At 69.2% G+C, this 504-nt stretch overlaps 1 protein-coding gene across 1 annotated transcript in view; it reads right to left on the bottom strand.

The window, feature by feature from the left end:
• CBARP (CACN beta subunit associated regulatory protein) overlaps window positions 1-504 on the bottom strand; it is an 8,400-nt gene that overhangs the window by 3,209 nt on the left and 4,687 nt on the right. Inside the window, 2 exon segments of the mRNA XM_019472211.1 lie at window positions 193-254; window positions 361-502. Coding sequence (XP_019327756.1) covers window positions 193-254; window positions 361-502 — 204 coding nt within the window.

Below are 504 nucleotides of genomic sequence, written 5' to 3'. Positions count from 1 at the left end.
ATGGAGGGCACAGGGGGCGTGTGGCCATCCCTGCCCCAGGGCGGGGGGCTGCACCCAGGAGAGGGAAGGGCCCAGGAGCTGCTTTACCCCACCCCGGGGAGCTGGGGGTGCTGCTGGGGGTGCAGCTGGTGTTACTGGTGGGCAATCGCTGGCAGGTCACCGCAGCACCCCCAGCCCTGCCGTGGCACTCACCCTGGGCTGGCTGCGAGTCATCCAGGTAGGTGGTGTTGGTTTTCTCGGGGTCATCGCTGGCTCTGCGGGGGCAGGAGGGTCAGCGATGCACCAGCACCCCCGGCCCCCTTCACGGTGCCACACACCCCAGGGACAGCGGCATCGCCTGTCCCTGCGGCCCGTCCCCACCTAGAGTGCCGGCGGTCGGCCTCGCAGCACCGGCGGCAGATGATCAGGATGCTGGAGAGCAGGACCAGGGTGCCACCGATGAAGATGGAGAGCAGAGCGAGGAGCAGCACATAGCCATCCTGGGGGGACACCTCGCCGGGCACT

The sequence above is a fragment of the Aptenodytes forsteri genome, unplaced genomic scaffold (genome assembly GCF_000699145.1).
Source record: "Aptenodytes forsteri isolate BGI_AS27 unplaced genomic scaffold, ASM69914v1 Scaffold147, whole genome shotgun sequence".
Classification (NCBI taxonomy): Eukaryota; Metazoa; Chordata; class Aves; order Sphenisciformes; family Spheniscidae; genus Aptenodytes; species Aptenodytes forsteri.
The sequence above is the reverse complement of the archived record's forward strand: the minus strand, read 5'-3'. Positions and strand labels throughout refer to the sequence as shown.